We start from the raw sequence: 18,039 nt of genomic DNA on the forward strand, positions 1-18,039 counted from the left end.
AGTCAGTGCTCAGCGAGTTTAAAGGTCATCGAAAACTGCCATGTGGCACTTGCTGATCCCTGTTGAGTTTTATGTCCATCAACTCAGTGGGCATTCCCAGTTCATACGAATTCCCATTTCATACGTTCAAAATCGCAGGCAGGCAAGATCTCCCATAGAGTTGCACTATTTTTTTTTCTGGTAATATGTTCCCGGATAACACGATTTCCTGGTTATTAAGTTTGAAATTTCGACAAATTGTGGTCATATAATACATTTTGCAACCAACCAGACACGTGCCAGCCAGTGCTTGTGACATGAAAGACTTATCAGCGGCGCTCACTTGCAGAGTTGCTTTCCTGCTGTGTGTAGGTGCAAAGGGGCGACGCATCAAAGAAAGCTAACGAACCAACATACGAGGCACCCGCTCCCGAGGAAACATGACTTCATGAGGAGAAACACGGTGGCTTCTTTTGCAATGCCTTAGGGGCATAGGGGTGAATAATGTGGTAACTACAGCTATTCGCTTGCGTAAGAGTGGGCCAGGTCTGAGGGACGCAGCACGAGCAGAAACGTGGCAAATGTAAGCCATCGTGATGGCTTCTTCACATGGCACTGGTGTAAGGGGCCAAAGCATCCGGAAGCAACCAAGGAAGTGATCCTCGCATGTCATTGCCTTCTATAAACCTGATTTACTACTAAATCTCTTCCATGCTTAGGACAGCACGAATAGACTGAATTCTGCGAGTTCTAGGAAAGGAGCTTTTTGTACTTGGTCTATATGCTAATCTACAATTTTATGCAGGTCAAGCCTCAATTCTAAATGCCTTGTTTACCTCATTCAACAGTTAAGTTTTTTTTGAAATCACGCAGTTCGGATAATATTCTTTTCTTTTTTCAGCATATTTTTAAAAAACTTATCGAGGTTCTGCACTTGATTAAGGACTTCTGGCATTGCATGTGAGGACAATGAAAACTTTTTTGCCTGCAACAAGTTGCCACCAATTTGAAGTCACTCAGAAGCATCATAAAAACAGCCACATTCTACAATCTACAATTATTAAGGTCAGATTACCTAATCAGAAGTACTCTGGCTTCTTTTGGCAATCTACAACAAAAATTCTGTTCTGTAATGAACATTAGAAGCAGACTGCAGTTACAACGAAATAAAAATCGAAAAGCTCAAACTCTAGTTGCAGGCCTATTTATTTCATTGCATTGCTGTTGTATTCAGAGAGCTGTTGGTGGTGTAGCTTTGATTATAGATATATTTGATCCTTGAGAAATACCAAATACTTATAAAGCGCTAATCGCATAAGGTGATGTTCCTTGGTGATGCGTCACCCAATGACAACGCCATTGCCTGTCATGGCCACAGGTGCACGCCACACAAAGCAGTGGGACTTGGTGATGGAGTGGCACGTTTTACTGCGGCCTCATCGTTCGGTCAAGATAGTTATAATTATGCCAGTATCCCATTTTGAAGTATGATAAAAGCATTGAGAAATATTCTGGTAATTCATCATATTTCAAGCTACACGACGATGCAGGGACTTGAAAGAAGGGACTTACTCTAGCATCCTTTCGATAATGATTAACATCTAGTCATAATAGTCTTTCTTGCCCAAGATATTCCTTTATTTTCCCCCAAAGCTTTTACTGAACTACTTTGATGTGCTCATATGCACAGCTCAAACAAAGCAAGCACACTAGGAAAACAACTTAAAAAAAAAAAAAAAAAAAGCTGCTTCCGATATAGCGGGTGAAATTTTGTACAGTGTCTGTCTTGCAGTTGTGCATTTTTGTATTTCTGTACAAATGCATCTACTTGATATAACTGGTAACAGACCCCGATCGGAACCTGTGTCCTTTGGAGTGTCCATTGCAACTAATTCAGTCCTATCTGCATGGTTGGAAACAGTGCGTTGATATAGCCCACAATAAATCTGAATTAAAGCAAATTCAATCAGTAGTCCCACAGGGCAGCATTTTAGAACCCATTCTTTTTCTCTTCTATGTCAATGATATTGTACATGCTCACAGATATTGCACATTTTCTATTTATGCAGATAAATAGCACAGCACTTGCAGCAAGAAAACATTTAGAAACGATGGAAACAGATGCCAGTATATTTTGCCCATCTCTGTACGAATGGTGACGAAAAAACAGCTTGACACTAAGTGAACCAAAAACTAAATTATTTTTTTTTTTTTTCGTAGACCTGGTCTCCTACTTGTAACGCCTTTAACCATCACCTTTTGTCCGTATACATTTAGGCTAGAAACTTGCACGAGAGCACTTGCTGTGTTCTTTTCTGAGCACATATCTTGGGACAAAGGGACAGAACACTAGCCAAAATATGTCATGAGATTATGGTGGAGATGAAAAGACCTTGCCTCATATAGTACAGATCGAGCGCTACAATATCGAAGAAAAGAGACTTTACAATTTCAATTTGCCATTGAAAATCACATTAAAACAACTGAGGCGCTAATCTAACGGATAAGCCCTATTAATTTTGGTGTAGTACCCCACGTGACTACATGTCAGCAAAATAGCGTTGATTTTTTCGAGTGCACACAGTGCTTTTCTTCTTCTAGTAGTGCTTGTTGTGATTCATTATATTTTGCGCTCTCTCCACTGCGTCCTTAAATAAAAACCACCCCTCCTTTCGCATCGCAAAAGGCATGCTTTCAGGCTTTGCCACTAGATGGCACCACAGTGTTTGGAGTTCTGTGAATGAAGCAATGATAGTACCCAGTAAAACTTTCATTGACAAGGCGTGCGTTATTGTGCCGTAACAGCCTTGAGTGTGAAACTGAAAAGGATGTTACTCTAAGCAAAAAAAAAATATTTGTTTTCGGTAGGTCTTTTTTGTCGACCACCAGTCGTCATCGCAGTCGCTGCTCGCGGTTTCTGGCATCGGACTACATAAAAACGAGCGCATGATCGATGAAAAATTATCGGTAAAAATTTTCTACAGTGTTTCTACCAAAACCGTTATGGACTCTAACATTTTAGACATCAATCTACCGATTGCGGAGAAAACAATTTGAGACCTAAATTCCAGTGTTCTGTCCCTTTAGGTACCTGTTGAAAAAACAAAGTAAGATTCTATTTTAAACAAAAACCACCACACCCTACCACTTATTACCAGAAAGCTTTTATAATAATGCCCTTTCAATTCACAGTCACGCTACTGCACACTAGTTTGAGGAAACGCTACAAAATCAGACGTGCATAAACTTGCTGTGATACAAGAGGGCAATCCACATTATTGAAAACAGTTTATTTTTGGAGCATACAAGGCTATTCTAAAAGTGGAAGATATGCATATCTACAACCTGTTACGAGCCTATAAGAGCGCGAACAAGGAAAATCTGAATCGTTTCCGATTTTGGCTGACCCACAGAGTGCAACGAATACATACTCATTTTGTTATCAATCGCCATGGCTTATTCCATTTTCTTGGGCAATGTATGGAAAGCAATGACTAAAGCACACATTATCAATGCACTCAATTATTGGGAAGAAAACCGCATAGACATCCTTACAATGCCGTACCAGAATGTTTTTAAAGTGTATTTTTAACTCTCAATGCAGACGTTGCTAAATTTACGATTTTAGTGGCTGGTTTATTGATACTTGCATTGTTAACAATGCCATTGTTAGCTGGCTGTTCTACAAACCTGTTACTAATTTGTATAAAACTGTTTGTGCTGTGCAAGTGTTTACTGTAGCGGGCGGCTGGAGCTTATCAAGCTGCAAAAGAAAGCCTTTTCTGCGGTCACCTTTTTTGATGAACCAAAACAAATAAACTTCTTGATTGATACTATAAATATGTGTAAATATCGGCGTGGCCAAGTGGTTAGTGCAGGAAGCTACGGAGCAGGAGTATAAATATGTGAACTTTCGTGAATCATGTTTTTCTTTTTCCAATTGCAGTGCTGGTGAATGCATTCCGCTTGCACAGCATGTACATGCTTTGTCAAAAGTATAGAGCCCAGGGGTCCGCTTCTGAGCCGTGCAGTGGAAATGCATTACAAGCCACAGGAAGTGGCTCAAAAGCAGCTCCCCTGGGCTCTACACTTCTGACAAAGACTGTACAGTCGCAGGCAGAAGAATATGGACTGCGCTTTGATGGCCAGAGTCTTCTGACGCTTAAATTCTTGTTGCATACGCTTGTAATATTTACTTTTGTCTGCACGCAAACATATTTATTTCTCGGTACGTAAAATTTTGCAGAGGACAGTCCTGGACCAAGCAAGACAGCTGATGGGTGTCTTGATGCAGGCAAGGAGGTTTCCAAAACGCAAACAGACCTGTTTGAAGTTGTGGATGGCCAGGTGATGTAGGATATTGTTTTTGTTTGGTAGTCCGCTATGTGCGGCATGCATGTCAAGGCTCCGCACGGGGCGGTGAGAGATGCTGTAGTCGAGGGATGTGCACCACTGGTGCACACTGCAGCCGCTCTTGAAGCGAAAGCTTCACTATGCCATGTATCAGCCAAGGTCAACTTGTCCAGCCACTTGACCTTCAAAAAGGTAGCATGGCCTTGACCTGATTAAGTGTAGGTGTGCACCATTCCGTGGTGTCCATCCAAAAGTGGTGTCCATCCTTTCTTTCCCCAAAACTTAACTGAATGGTAGACATGGCTCTTTAAGTTATCTTTACAATTTTTGACCAAATTTGATAAAACCTGGTATTCTGATTCAGTTTCTTGCACTGATTTCAAATATGTAACTATTTTTCCGATTGGCCAATTATTTCAACAGGTGATAAAATTGTTCATAATTTACGGGAACAATAAAAAAATAACCGCACAAAATATTCACATGGACATTTTGCTGGGTACTAGAAAGCGTAATGAATACAGTGTTAGGAGCACATTTTTGATATAACAAATATTAGCGATGCTATAGTTGTTCAGAGTTTTCAATTTTCCTCTAAATCTGACAGGAGGGCACCCATATTTGGAACAGTGAACTTTGAACTGCTATAACATCGCTAATATTTGTTATATCAGAAAAGTGCTCTTAACATTGTATTCATTGCACTTTCTAGTACCTAACAAAGTATCCATGTAAATTTTTTATAGTGCGGCTATTTTTTTGTTGTTCCTGCAAATTATGAACAATTAATTTTATTTATCTTTTGGACTAACAGGCCAATTTGAAAAATAGTTACATATTTTTAATCGGTGCAAGAAACTGAATCAGAATACCAGGTTTTATCAGATTCAGAGAAAAATTAGGAAAATTAGTTTTAAGAGCCATGTCCACCTTTAAAGAAATATATGAAAAATTGCGGATTAGAAAGGTGGTGTTACAGGGGCTATCGCGGCCACTCTCAAAACGAAGCTTGAGCGTCCAACTGTCAAACTGTACTCAACACGGCTTTTGCTCGTATCACTAGGTTCAAGCCCTCCACAATTTTTTTGAATCTCAGTACCATTAAAATGAGGCGTTTGCAGCTAGGACCTGCATCATCATGCTCAAATTCTAGATGTCATAGCAGCTAAGCCATCATTGCAGCTGGTTTTTTATTTAGGTAGTAAGTAATGCAAACGATTTAAAGCTTACATCTTTATAGAGTGCTACTCTTCAGACCATGCTAGCTGTCCATGAACCTTACTCCACAAGTGAGGTAAGCAGATTGCTGTATTTTTTTGATTCCATAGTTTCATGCAGCCTGTTAGTTGCAAGAGTCTTAACTGAGAACTGCTGATGATAGTAGGAGTGCATTGGTAAATGAATATATGAGACGCCGATCGCCTTATGCTTTATCATGAGGTGCAGTGCCATGGAGATATGATAGCCACTCGAAGTTGAAATTTTCTTGCTCCGGCTGCTCCATTGTGAATAACCTGGGGCCATTCTTCTACCTTGCCTAGCATAACTAGAGTGCACGAAGGAGCGTTGAGCTTTACCTACAGTCCTTGAACTAGGAAAGTTTGCAACCCAATTTTAACGTCATATTATGTCCACCGAAAAACAAAGGCCTCTCGTAATGCCCGTAGCGCCCATCGCACTGTGCCTAGGATGGCACCTATTGATGACATAGTTTGAACGGCACAGTTCAACATATCTGTGCAATACTAAGTACTGTGAGGGCTGGCTCTATCTTCATAGTACATGCAACATGCTCTTCATCATTTCACAGAATCTCAGCATCGTCTCTTGGCTGCATTTTCCTTAATTTAGAGTCTGGTCTATTACTCCAGTGAACTTAGGTTATCTCTGTATTGCATGTTCTGTCCAGGCCCACTTTTTATTCTCATTTCTTTTTTAAGCGAAAGGTTCACTACGCTAAAGCCGGTATGCGCGTGACACTAAATTTGACCTTTATCGAGCCAGAGGTCATGCATAGCTAGAAGTCGCACTACAGCTAATGCCTTTAGTGTAATGACACTAAATTTGACCTTTATCAAGCTAGAGGTCATGTATAGCTAGAAATCGCACTACAGCTAATTCCTTCAGTGTAACCTTGTGGACCACATTGGTGTCGCACCACAAGGTCATGACATTGACTTTTATCTGACCATTGACCTTTCGAACTTGGAGCTGAGGAGAGAGGGGAAGAGGGTGGATCACATGATTAACCATGTGGATGACGTCATGTCATTGCGCGATGGAAACTGCCATGACGTCAATCAATGGGTATAAGAACAAGGAACAACCGCGCCTCGACTCAGAGCCAGCCATGGACACCAGTGGCGATGATGCTGCACTTAGTGCGTCGTACTGACATCAGTTAAATCGACCTACGAAAGACTTCCACCAAGCATAACCATGCTGTGAAGCTCTCTCGCTGAATGTCATGTTTAACTATGCTAAACCTCTGCTAATTTTTTGTTCTCAGCTTGTGCTTGCAGTCCTCAGTGATAATGTTTTATTTGTGATGGCGCAGGTGCTGATTGGACCACAATTATGGATCCCTGCTGGAAAGTGGGCCTACATCACACACCTCTCTTCTGACGCTAAGTGTGTCCAGGAAGTGGCACGGCACTTGTGGACCCTGGATCAGGCAGCTGAACGCAGCCTTACGGGGCAAAAGTGCCGCTCCTTTCAGACCCTAGGTCCAAAAAGGGCGGCCACTCCGGAGAAGGTAGAGGCGGTAGAAAGCAAGTATCAAACTTGTTCATTCCAAACACATCTGTGAATGTACGATGCAGGAGTGCAGTTTCTTGCTTTTTGTCACCATTGCCGTTATTTATTGATTCCTTTAAGGTTCCATTAGGGACATTAAATAAGGAGCGGAGACAAGAAAAACCTTTTCTTTGAGCTTTAAAAAGAAACCGTGTGGGCTACATTGACATTCATAAGGCTGAAGTGATGCTAAAGAGAATAGCTGAAAAAGTGTTTCTAATGCTGTCTGGATTTTTCACTGTGAAAAAAATTGATCAATTTGCAAAATTTCACTTTTCATTTTCCGTCACATAGCAACTGATAGCGCCCCTATCACAATGGAAGATTTAAAGTCATTGGTGCTACACAGTATCTTTATATGATAGAGCACTGAACAGTGGTCGAGGGAGAGCCTCAGTTCGCAAGCCGAGCCAATGTTCTGACAAGGGGTCTTTTCTTTGTCTGGCCTCCTTGCCCAGTGCTCTTTCATATGTGTCGCCATCTTCTTCCTCTCATTCTATCCTGAATGAAAAGTAACTTGACGTCATTCACAAATGGCAGTGACAAGCAGCGAAAAAAGATTATTATCTTTATATGTATCTTTACACAGTATCTTTATATGATAGAGCACTGAACAGCGGTCGAGCGAGAGCCTCAGTTCACAAGCCGAGCCAATGTTCTGACAAGGGGTCATGTCTTTGTCTGGCCTCCTTGCCCAGTGCTCTTTCATATGTGTAGCCATCTTCTTCCTCTCATTCTATCCTGAATGAAAAGTAACTTGACGTCATTCACAAATGGCAGTGACAAGCAGCGAAAAAAGATTATTATATGTAGTTAGGAGACATATATGCATGAAAGGTGTTTGAAACTGTACATTAAAGGCTCGTAAATTCGAACTTCATGGGTCTGGAAAAAATTTCGAATTATCCTATGTTCGAATTGTCGAAAGGTCTCGACAAACCTGTAATAAACCCAGCTTCGGCCTTCGGTTAGACAAGTTCAAAAAAATTAAGTCTATAAATAAACGCATAATGAACTCAATCCTCACTTTTGCCACTGATAATATGAAAAAAAAAAAATTAGTTGTTAGCGTGACCCTCCGTTTGTCTCCATCGCAGCCCAAAGCTCATGTCTTGGCAGCGTGCCAAGATGTACTGCGCAGCGATAACCTCACGGTGCATGTATCTTTGGCGTTAGCTCTAGCGACCGAGGGGGGGGGCTTGGCAGAGTGCCAGCGCCCCCTTGACTCACCCTTCGCAATGCGATGTGGTAGCGAAGTGCCCCTCCACAGCAGCCTCCATCAAGTTTGAGGCTTCACTGCCCGACGCGCTGAACGGCACAAGACGCGTGCACATTTTAGGAGCAGCGGAAGAACCGCGATGGAAGCATTTAAAATTCTACTATCCGAAACGCTGCGCAACTGCGATCGGTTAGCTGGCTGGTGCGCGGCCAGTGAGCTCCGCTGCCGCAGGCCGACGGGGGCAGTGCGAAGCTCATAAAAACAAAACTGAAACGTAGTCGGCCTTTTAAGGTAGTGCTAGATGAGGCCGTTTGTGTTTCATCACAGTTGCCGTTGTGCGCATGGTCACAGGTGCGTGGTCGATTGCACAACATGTAGAGGTTTGAGGAATGCTATTTTGACTATCGCTTGCAGTACTATGCAGTCATAACGACGCGGCCTAACCGGTGCGAAACCCGTAGTGCCCGTCAGACGCCATAGCCTTATATGGGCGTCTGTTCGGGCCGCACCGACAGACATACTTGTCCGTACTTCTGAATTAACGGGTGTCGAATAAACAAGTATTGAGTTGCAACTCCCGGAGGACACGCAGAACAGACAGCAAAGAGCCACCGCCCTGGCCACCACCCCAGTCATGGGTTAAGCTTTACCATAGTTCCATGTATTTACCTGGGTTTATGCTTGTTCCCGCTTTGTACGCGCGCAGCCTCTTAGCCATGCCACACTATTGGGGGGGGGGTTGGGTGCCAGGCCGCCCAGACGTGGTGCCACGTAGTTCGAATTATCCGTAGCTGACTGCCGTATGAATTAATGGGCTATTTTGTATACTGACCTCTATGGAGCTTGGCCAGACCAAGCAGTGTAGTTCAAAGTATCAGAAAATTCGAATTATCAATGTTTGAATTAACAAGCTTTCACTGTACTGGATTTTAAACGAGATAAGAACTTTTCTATTATATGTGTCAAATAATAATTCAGGTCATGCTGCAGCACTTTTTCCGTTGAAATCCAAGCAAAGTGCTAAATTGTCCAAAGATTTTATAAATGTAGCCAAACCATACGGCTGACCCTACAGCTGAGTCACGGACACTTCACCAGCATTCCCAAGGAGCACGTCGGTTGCTCTTTTGAGAAATTCGGGATACCAAACACGTTTAGGCGAACTGAAAAAAAAAAAAAAGAGGAAGATGCTTCTAACAAGGGACTGGCGGCAGATGATACACATACCAGACGACGATTGTGAAAGCCCCAAACCTTAGAACACTTCCTGGGTGCCCGCGCCATGCACCTGCTTGCCGTGCTAGACACGAACCGGCGTCTAGGTGTGAAGAGACCTGGTGGCCAGCAGCTTGTGCGCCATCGTAGCCATGCTAAAGCTAGAAGCAGCCTGTTTGGTTTTAGAACGGCTAGAGGATCATGTGGCATTCGCGATTGCCGAAGCGGATATGAGCTTCTCTTTTTTCCTCGCTTGCATTATATGCTGATGGAATTTTTTTTTTGTTCTTGCTGTCCCAAAATTACACTTGTTATTATACACGGGTTTTTACGATGCTTATGAGATGAACGCAAGTGGAGGGCTGGCCAGCAAGGAACACAAACCAAAAATGACTGACAGTTGCAAGTAGGACAGGACCGTTGCTGATGAGGCCAAGAGCCCGAAAGTAATAGTAGCTCTTCCCACAACAGCCTGCAGCGCAGATAGTTTCACTCCAAAATTGTGCAGTTTATTTAGCAAAAGCCAAGTAATAGCACTTATAGCTTTGTTCGCGTGCACATCATTTTTCAACGTTTGTTTCTGGGCTAATTGGTTCATGCTTTCAAAGAGGAATACTTATAGCACAACACATAAGGGGGACCAAACAGTTGCTATATTGAACAGGGCCCATTGTAGAAGAAAGGAATTTTAGCAGCGTTTGTTTCTGGGCTAGTTGGTCATGCTTTCAAAGAGGAATATTTCTAGCGCTACACATAAAGGGGACTAGATAGGTGCCTGTCTGGTCCCCCTTATGTGTTGCGTTAGAGATATATTCCTCTTTGAAAACATTATTTTTCGTGTTGCTTTTCTCCACTTCATATCTGATGTGCAGGGTATACATATGGTTCAAGATTGCATTAGTTTGGGAATCAGTTTTCCAAAGTCATTTGAATAATGGTGAATGTCTTTCACACTTAATGTCTTTAAATGTCCTCATCCAGCAACTGATTAATGACATTAAATGCTTATGCCATTAAATTTGCTATTGGGGAAGGGGTGCAAATTTTGCTACATTTAAAAAGGCATACAGACCTGGCCAAGATGACAGCTACCCTGCACCATTAATATCTCCTGGCAGCATGGTGCTATTTTTAATGAGAAAGCATTTCTTGCCTCATACTGTGTGTGACCAGAAACTGTAACCAGAAGACGTCCTTTGCACCGTCACCACCAGGAGTTGAACCACCATCCCTACAATTCCCAGCCGAGCGCGCTGACTGCACCGGCCTCATGAGAACAATTTCGTTACTCTCTTTGCCTAGCGTAAGGACGCCGGAGGGCACTGAGGGAAACAACAGCAGCGGCAGTAAGAAGGAAAAAAAAGTCAAAATGAAAAATTTCAAACAGCTGCTCCTGAGGATAGGTTGTGAAAACCAACAGAAGAATTTTGAAATCTGTGCATGTAAAATTCACTACAAATCAATGACAGTGAATCTCCCGTTACAAAGATGTGTGGCGCCATTTGGCGAGGTTGACATGAAACAGCACAGCAGTCTCGCACGACTCTCACCAGGGAGCAGAAAATGAGGCACAAAATGCATTAGAAATGGCAAGGTCATAAAGAAGCGAACATAATCGGCAGCAGTAAGAGAAATGCGAAAATGCAAGCAGACAGGGCCTGTGAAAAGCTATTTACGAAAACTAGAAAATGTACATGAGCAATAAGCATCCCATCAACCGTCACTGCAACCCAGAAATTTTTAAACTACCTTTATTAGCACTGACGATATGGGCGATTGAAAATGATGCTTTTCCTCTTCCCCCTCAACTCAGTCTCAGCCAGGCCGATGTGAGAGAAGAAAAGAAGTAAGCAAGTCGTGATGGCGCCCTATCACGTCCCGTTCCACCTGTGTAACTTGGGAGGTTTGCCCGCATCGCTCGCCAGGGATGTGTTGCCCCAACGGTCGCGAGCAGTTGCCATGGACACTTTTTAAAAATTATTTGGAAGTTGTACGCTCCACGCAAAGCTTCCAAATTTGACTCAAAAGCTCATGAAGACCATCTTTATGGATTCCTCACATTAGAATATTGCCACAAGGAGCATTTCAGGGGAATACATTGCTTCTCTGACCACTGATGTCCTGCTGCAAAACATGAAGCTGCTCCAAATTAAATTTTCATCTTCCATAGAAACAGTACATGATTTTAGTTCAGCCATAGATGCACAAGAACAACTTGATGTCACTAGACTTCACAAAAGCATTCAACAAGGTTCCGTACACTAAATTGCTTTTCAAATTGCACAAACAAAAATCAGCAAAACTGTCCTGAAGTAAATTGAAGCTGACTTGAACAGTCACAAGCTGGTTGTGCACGTGGGTGACTGTCTTTCTTCATCGGCCCTAGAAGTGTTTTCTGCGGTTCCTCAAGAGTGGGTTTTAGCTTCATTATTTCTCATTTATTTCGATGACATTGACGAGGTTATTGAGCCTCCTGTAGAATTGATGGTTTTTGCAGATGACGGCTTAATTTATTTTCGCATAGCACAAGCTGACTAGATCGGAATAAACAGTCCTTAATTCTTTGCATCTTTGGTGCAAGAAATGAGACATGGAAATTAATTATGCAAGAACCACTTCTTCGCATATTACTATTATGAAGAACGTGCAGTTATTTTTCTGTAAGATCGGAACAAATACACTAGAAAATCTTGATATTTTTAAGTATTTGGAAGTCACAATTACGCATTATCTACACTGGCATAAGCATATTAATAATGTGTGCTCAATACTTTCTGAGAAAAAAAATTTGCTTACAAAAATTGCTTGCAAAACGTCTATCCGCCCATCGTTGGAGTACGACTGTGTTGTCTGGAACCTAGACCAAAAAGCTTTAAAAGATAAACTGGAACGTACTGAAATAATGGCCGCTCGTGTTGTTTTTAATTTTGTCTAGATATAGAATAACGGACTCAGTAACGGAAATACTAAATTCATGTGGACTTGAGTTACTTGAAATTCCAAGGCAAAAAATCCACGTTAAAGTTTTTAATTCAGGTACTTCAAGAGCAGTGAAAGTTAACAAAAGATAGATATATTTGGTACCCGGGGGAACGGTGTGAATAGACCACACTATACCAATCAAGACACACGTGTTGATGCTTTTCACTACCCTTTCTTTCCCAACGTGATTGAGGCTTGGAATGCGGTGCCTGTTAAAATTTTCGAGCAGATGGATGTGCACAAATTTTAACGTTCCGCTGATGTTTTGTGTCGAGGACGTTCAACTTACCGTTATGAGATGTTTTTCCTGTTGTGCATACTATTGTATACCCTCCCTTGTACCGAGCCTCAAGCGAAGATAGACAGCATAATAAAAAAATGCAAGCTTCAGAATGCTTTTGGCGATACCTTCCGCTGCACGAATTAAAGCTGATTAAAGTCTTTCTCACATTTTTCAGATTGCTTGGAAAAATTTGTGGATCTTCATTCTGCACCGGGTGCACCCAAGGTCCACAGAGTGACTGCTGTACGGCAACACCTTCGCAGATTTTTTGCTGAGACAGCCCGCACTCGGGAAAGGGCGCGGCATAGTGCAGCCAGAAGACTAAGCGTCCGTGCTGACATGCAGTATACTTAAAGGAATATTGTTTATGATGCATACGACAATTCTGTGTATGGATCACCACGTGGGTTTCACCTAGGGGTGCTAAAAAATTATTGAATTTTTGTTTTTCTGACCAGTTTCAGTTTTGATTTCAGCAGCCAAAGAGATGGCTGTGACATCACAGTTGTCTAGGTCACGAGCGGCATGAAAAAGAACAGCGATATAATTGCCGACTCTTTATTTTTGTGTATTAAAGTAACAGTAAAACGATTTATATCGCTTTTTTTTTTTTTTTTATCCCTTACATAACCTAGACTTGCCTTTGACTTCATAGCCATCACTCGGCTGTTGAAACTAAAATCGAAACAGGTGAGAAAAGAAATTTGATTATAAATCGTTCATTGGTCGCAGGGGAATGTCACGTACGTGGTGATTTGTGCACTCTAACGTCATACTCGTCATTATAGAGAATAAAACTTGAAGATAAAAAACATTAGGTGTCCATACTCATTTAACTGCAAATGGAGAATTATAGGATGTGTGCACAGCGAAGGCCGCATCGTTAAATACACCAGTAAGTGCAAGCTGCAAAGACTGCTTGCACCTGTTCCTATGTGGTTTTCAAATCACAAATTGCGTTTTTGACTGCGCTTGCATCATGATGTAAACCGCGTCCACTATGAATGCTGTATGACACAAACATCGGAGCATTATCAAGAGTGCTGTATCTTTGGACAAACGTTCAAATGCTCGAGAAATGCACCGGAGGCAACACAGTCGAGAGCACGCTGCTTCACCTCATCTCATCTCAACAGCAGGGCTCGTGCAGGCTCTTGGAAATCCTTGAATATAGAAGTGTTTTCAATGATTTTGATAGTTCCGAAATTTTTGTGTGATCCTTGAAAATCCTTTATGTGTTAAAGGGAAAGGCGGCAAAAGAAGTCTAGTACGCTGCACGCAAAGACTGAGCGTGCCTGATCACGTGAGGAGCTTTCCACAATGGTGCTGTCCTTGAGTGCGTCGAGCGATGGACTGCGGTGCTGGGCTATGGTCGTCGCTAGGCCTAGCCTGTTTCACACCGAAACTGCAGCAGTCGGCGCTAAATAAAGGATCTACTCGGTGTACTGTTTAAATTCATCATTTTATAATAAAATATATATGTGTCTAATTGCTTTCAGCAGAGATGCTTGTGGACGCAAAGGTAGCCACGGCACATTGGTAGACTGGCTGCACCCGCCAAGCACCTCCGCCAGCCAGTTTGCTATCCCAAGTGAGATATGGCTCTCCACCAAAGCAGATTTAAGCAACCTTGTTAATAGGAACGTGTTTCTTCTAGCTTTTTAAATCCAGCCATGTTCACAATGTGAAGTGATTTTTGACGGAAAACTTGGAAGTGTTCAGGTGCATCACGCATTCATTTTTGCACTCTCAAAATCAAATTAAGAGAGTGCATTTGTTGCAACTGTTGCATTTTTTTTTATTTTATTTTATTTTTTTTTCTTTTTTTTTTTTTTTTTTTTTTTTTTGTTTCCACCACTGTGGCAGTTCTTTTGAAGCACTGTGACACACATTTGAAAACCAGTCAGTCTCAAGCGTGGAGAATAGCGATTCTATTCCGTCAATGGATTGTTCGTGGAATCCTTTAAGTTAGGTTCTCTGTAGATTAATTCATTTTTGCACTCTCAAAATCAAATTAAGAGAGTGCATTTGTTGCAACTGTTGCATTTTATTTTTTTTTTATTTTATTTTTTTTTTTTTTTTGTTTCCACCACTGTGGCAGTTCTTTTGAAGCACTGTGACACACATTTGAAAACCAGTCAGTCTCAAGCGTGGAGAATAGCGATTCTATTCCGTCAATGGATTGTTCGTGGAATCCTTTAAGTTAGGTTCTCTGTAGATTAATTCATTTTTGCACTCTCAAAATCAAATTAAGAGAGTGCATTTGTTGCAACTGTTGCATTTTATTTTTTTTTATTTTATTTTTTTTTTTTTGTTTCCACCACTGTGGCAGTTCTTTTGAAGCACTGTGACACACATTTGAAAACCAGTCAGTCTCAAGCGTGGAGAATAGAGATTCTATTCCGTCAATGGATTGTTCGTGGAATCCTTTAAGTTAGGTTCTCTGTAGATTAATCACCAACCAGAAGATATCATTTCTAGAGGACGCTGGAACTCTTTTTTTAAACCGATCTACGTTCATATGTAATTGGTATGAAGCCAGAACATACAAAAATTTGTGGCCTGCGGATTCAGATATAATTATTTGGGCATTACCCCGCTAGTTTGCTGATATCTGTAAATGGAGGGTGCGTGCCCCCTTGAGAGCCTGCTTGTCCGACCATATGGAAATATGTTTTTTTCGTGAATGCACATCCCAAAAATTTTTATCCACATCTGTGTTTATGTGACTTCAGATTAACACAATTTCAAAAAATAAAACATGTGAACACATACTATTACGAGAACATTTAACACTAAATGATTTGGGGACTACACAGCAGTTTATGTACTGATGGTTTAAAATTGGTACGCAGTGTTAGATGTGCCATGACAAAATAATTGGGGAAAAAACTGTACGGCTGCATCACAGCATTCATTTTCAGTGCCGAGACTTGCACGGTCTCTGTGGCTGTTTCTCTGATTCTCTGAGCATACTCTCCACTTCGCTGTAGAAATTCAGTTAAACTGCTACTGGTGATATTCGTGGCATAAAGGACCACAACACAGTCACACATTGTAAAATTACTGTATTTTTGGCGTTTATACGCCAAAAATACAGTAATTTTTTTTTGCATGCATTTTTTTGACAAAATCCTTGGTAGTGCGTCCTATACAATGGTGCGTCTTATGTCCTTACGTGCGTTTTTTTTTTTTTGCGCAATGTTCATTGGCGAACTTTATCGTGAAATGGTAACGCTGGCGACGCCTCGGTTACAATATCTGCAGTCGTTATAGTGTTCTCGAATTGCATAGCCATCTCACTGGCAGAATTCGATCAGTGCTGTAATTATGAGTGCAAAGAGGGCGCCAGAGTGCTGTCGCGAGAAATCTGCGACCGCTTACCATGATTACCAAGTAATAATAAAGTGTTCCTGCTCTCACTGAGCGAGAGTTTTTTCGAGAATAAGTGTTGTCTCTTTTTTGATCGTTCACAGCTGCAGCTCAGTCGTTCAGTCGTGTCCAACTCTTTGTGACCCTATGGACCATGTCACGCCACGCTTTCCGGTCTCTCACTATCTTCCTAACATCACATAACTTCATCTGCAGTGCCTCGAGGATGCCATCAAACCATCGCGTTCGCTGCCTACCCCTTCTCCGGCGACCCTCAACCTTTCCCAACATCAAATCTTTCTCCAGCGACTCCTCTCTTCTCATCAGATGACCAAAGTAGCTGAGCTTTAACTTTAGAATTTGACCCTCCAATGAGCAGTCAGGGTTTATGGTCGACAATATCGACTGATTTGATCTTCTGGCAGTCCAAGGAACTCTCAAGAGTCTTCGTCAGCACCACAATTCAAACGCATCAATTCTTCGGTGGTCAGCCTTTTTCACAGTCCAACTCTCGCATCCATACATCGCAACTAGAAAGACCATAGCACGAGTTATACGGATCTTGGTTGGCAGACTAATGTCTCTGCTCTTTACTAGGCGGTCAAGGCTAACCATTGCTCTCTTTCCCAGAAGCGGGCGTCTCCTAATTTCATGGCTGCAGTCTCCTTCCGAGGTAATCTTGGAGCCCAAGAAGAGAAAATCTGTCACAGCTTCCACTTCTTGTCCATTGATGCTCCAGGACTTGATAGGGCAAGACGCCATGATCTTTGTCTTTTTAATGTTCAGTTTAAGCCCAAACTTCTCACTCTCTTCTTGTACGCGCATCAGAAGTCTCTTGAGTTCCACTTCACTTTCTGCCATTAAAGTGGTATCATCCGCATATCTAAGGTTGTTGATACGTTTTCCAGCAATCTTCACTCCAGCTGAAGACTCGTCCAGACCGGCCTTCCTCATGATGCACTCTGCATATAGGTTAAATAGGCAGGGCGACAGTATGCAGCCTTGCCTCACTCCTTTCTCAATCGGAAACCAATCAGTAAGACCATGCCTAGTTCTGACTGTGGCCTCTTGTCCTTCATACAGGTTCCTGAGGAGACAGATGAGGTGAATTGGAACTCCCATTTCTTGGAGAGCTTGCCACAATCTGCTGTGATCTACGCAGTCAAACGCTTTTGCATAATCAATAAAGCAGAAGTAGATGGGTTTCTGGAACTCTCTTGCTTTTTCCATGATCCAGCGAAGGTTGGCAATTTGGTCTCTAGTTCCTCTGCCCTTGCGAAACCCAGCTTGCACGTCCGGAAGCTCCCGATCCACATACTGCTGCAGCTTTCCTTGGAGGATTTTCAACAGCACCTTGCTAGCATGCGAAATAAGCGCGATCATGTGGTAGTTGGAACAATCTTTGGCACTGCCTTTCTTTGAAATGGGGATGTAAACTGACCTCCTCCAATCCTGTGGCCACTGCAGGGTTATCCAATTCTCCAATTATCCAAAAACTGAATAAATTGAGGTGTGTCTTATACAAGGGTGCGTCTTATATACCAATTTTTTTTATTGAAAGCCTCTAAATATGAGGGGTATGTCTTATACAAAGGTGAGTCTTATGAACCGGAAAATACGGTAGTAAATAATCCTTATGCTTAACCATGTTTTCTTTCTATAAACAAATACAGTCATCGAAGAAACTTGCCTTTGTACGTGCTGCCGTGCAGGTCAGCAAGTAACGGCATGTGGTAACTGAATTAATGTCGTGCTGTGCAGAAATGTAATTAATAATGCAACGATGTACTTCTGGTATTGGCTGGAGGTGGGTTGTTATTGTGACCCCAGGTTGTTCGTG

The 18,039-nt window shown here is 42.1% G+C and overlaps 1 protein-coding gene across 1 annotated transcript in view; it reads left to right on the forward strand.

The window, feature by feature from the left end:
• Positions 1 to 14,280, forward strand: part of LOC146174615 (uncharacterized) — a 48,437-nt gene extending 34,157 nt beyond the window's left edge. Inside the window, exons 10-12 of the mRNA XM_084583780.1 lie at positions 4,226 to 4,326; positions 6,890 to 7,103; positions 13,003 to 14,280. Of these exons, the coding sequence (XP_084439906.1) occupies positions 4,226 to 4,326; positions 6,890 to 7,103; positions 13,003 to 13,181 (494 nt within the window). The 3' untranslated portion in view covers positions 13,182 to 14,280. The remainder of the gene's footprint in view (positions 1 to 4,225; positions 4,327 to 6,889; positions 7,104 to 13,002) is intronic.
• The last annotated feature ends 3,759 nt before the right edge of the window (positions 14,281 to 18,039 follow it).

This window comes from Amblyomma maculatum, chromosome 11 (genome assembly GCF_055883805.1).
Source record: "Amblyomma maculatum isolate TAMU_Amacu chromosome 11, ASM5588380v1, whole genome shotgun sequence".
Classification (NCBI taxonomy): domain Eukaryota; kingdom Metazoa; phylum Arthropoda; class Arachnida; order Ixodida; family Ixodidae; genus Amblyomma; species Amblyomma maculatum.